The following is a 296-nucleotide window of genomic DNA, read 5'->3' as shown; positions in this document are numbered from 1 at the left end:
ATGCGAGCAGCGGTGCCTTTTCCCCCCCTCTCCTCCACTTTTTTTTGTTGTTGTTGTTGCTTTCCCACGCTGGCTGAATGTGACTTGACCCCATTTCAAAAAAGTTTGACATAGTGCTTCAACATTTCCGCATTCCTCCGCGACTACAAAGGCTTCAGCCGCCTCCTTCTGCTTTCTGTCTCTGCTCTCTGTCTTCACACTCAATGAAATCCTTCTTGTGCCTCTCCCGAAGCCTGCCAAGCCCCGCAAAGGTCGTCACCGGCGCGGCTCGGAGAGGCCGCCCGGGGACCGTGGCT

The 296-nt window shown here is 55.1% G+C and overlaps 1 protein-coding gene across 1 annotated transcript in view; it reads right to left on the bottom strand.

Moving 5' to 3' along the window:
• The window catches only part of Cdk6 (cyclin dependent kinase 6), a 224,013-nt gene that overhangs the window by 214,870 nt on the left and 8,847 nt on the right, over positions 1-296 (bottom strand). Inside the window, exon 3 of the mRNA XM_010603498.3 lies at positions 199-294. Within this exon, the coding sequence (XP_010601800.1) occupies positions 199-294 (96 nt within the window). The remainder of the gene's footprint in view (positions 1-198; positions 295-296) is intronic.

Source organism: Fukomys damarensis, unplaced genomic scaffold (assembly GCF_012274545.1).
Source record: "Fukomys damarensis isolate Sample0158 unplaced genomic scaffold, DMR_v1.0_HiC HiC_scaffold_4, whole genome shotgun sequence".
NCBI classification, from domain to species: domain Eukaryota; kingdom Metazoa; phylum Chordata; class Mammalia; order Rodentia; family Bathyergidae; genus Fukomys; species Fukomys damarensis.
Note: the sequence above shows the minus strand (reverse complement) of the source record. Positions and strands in the feature narration are given on the sequence as shown.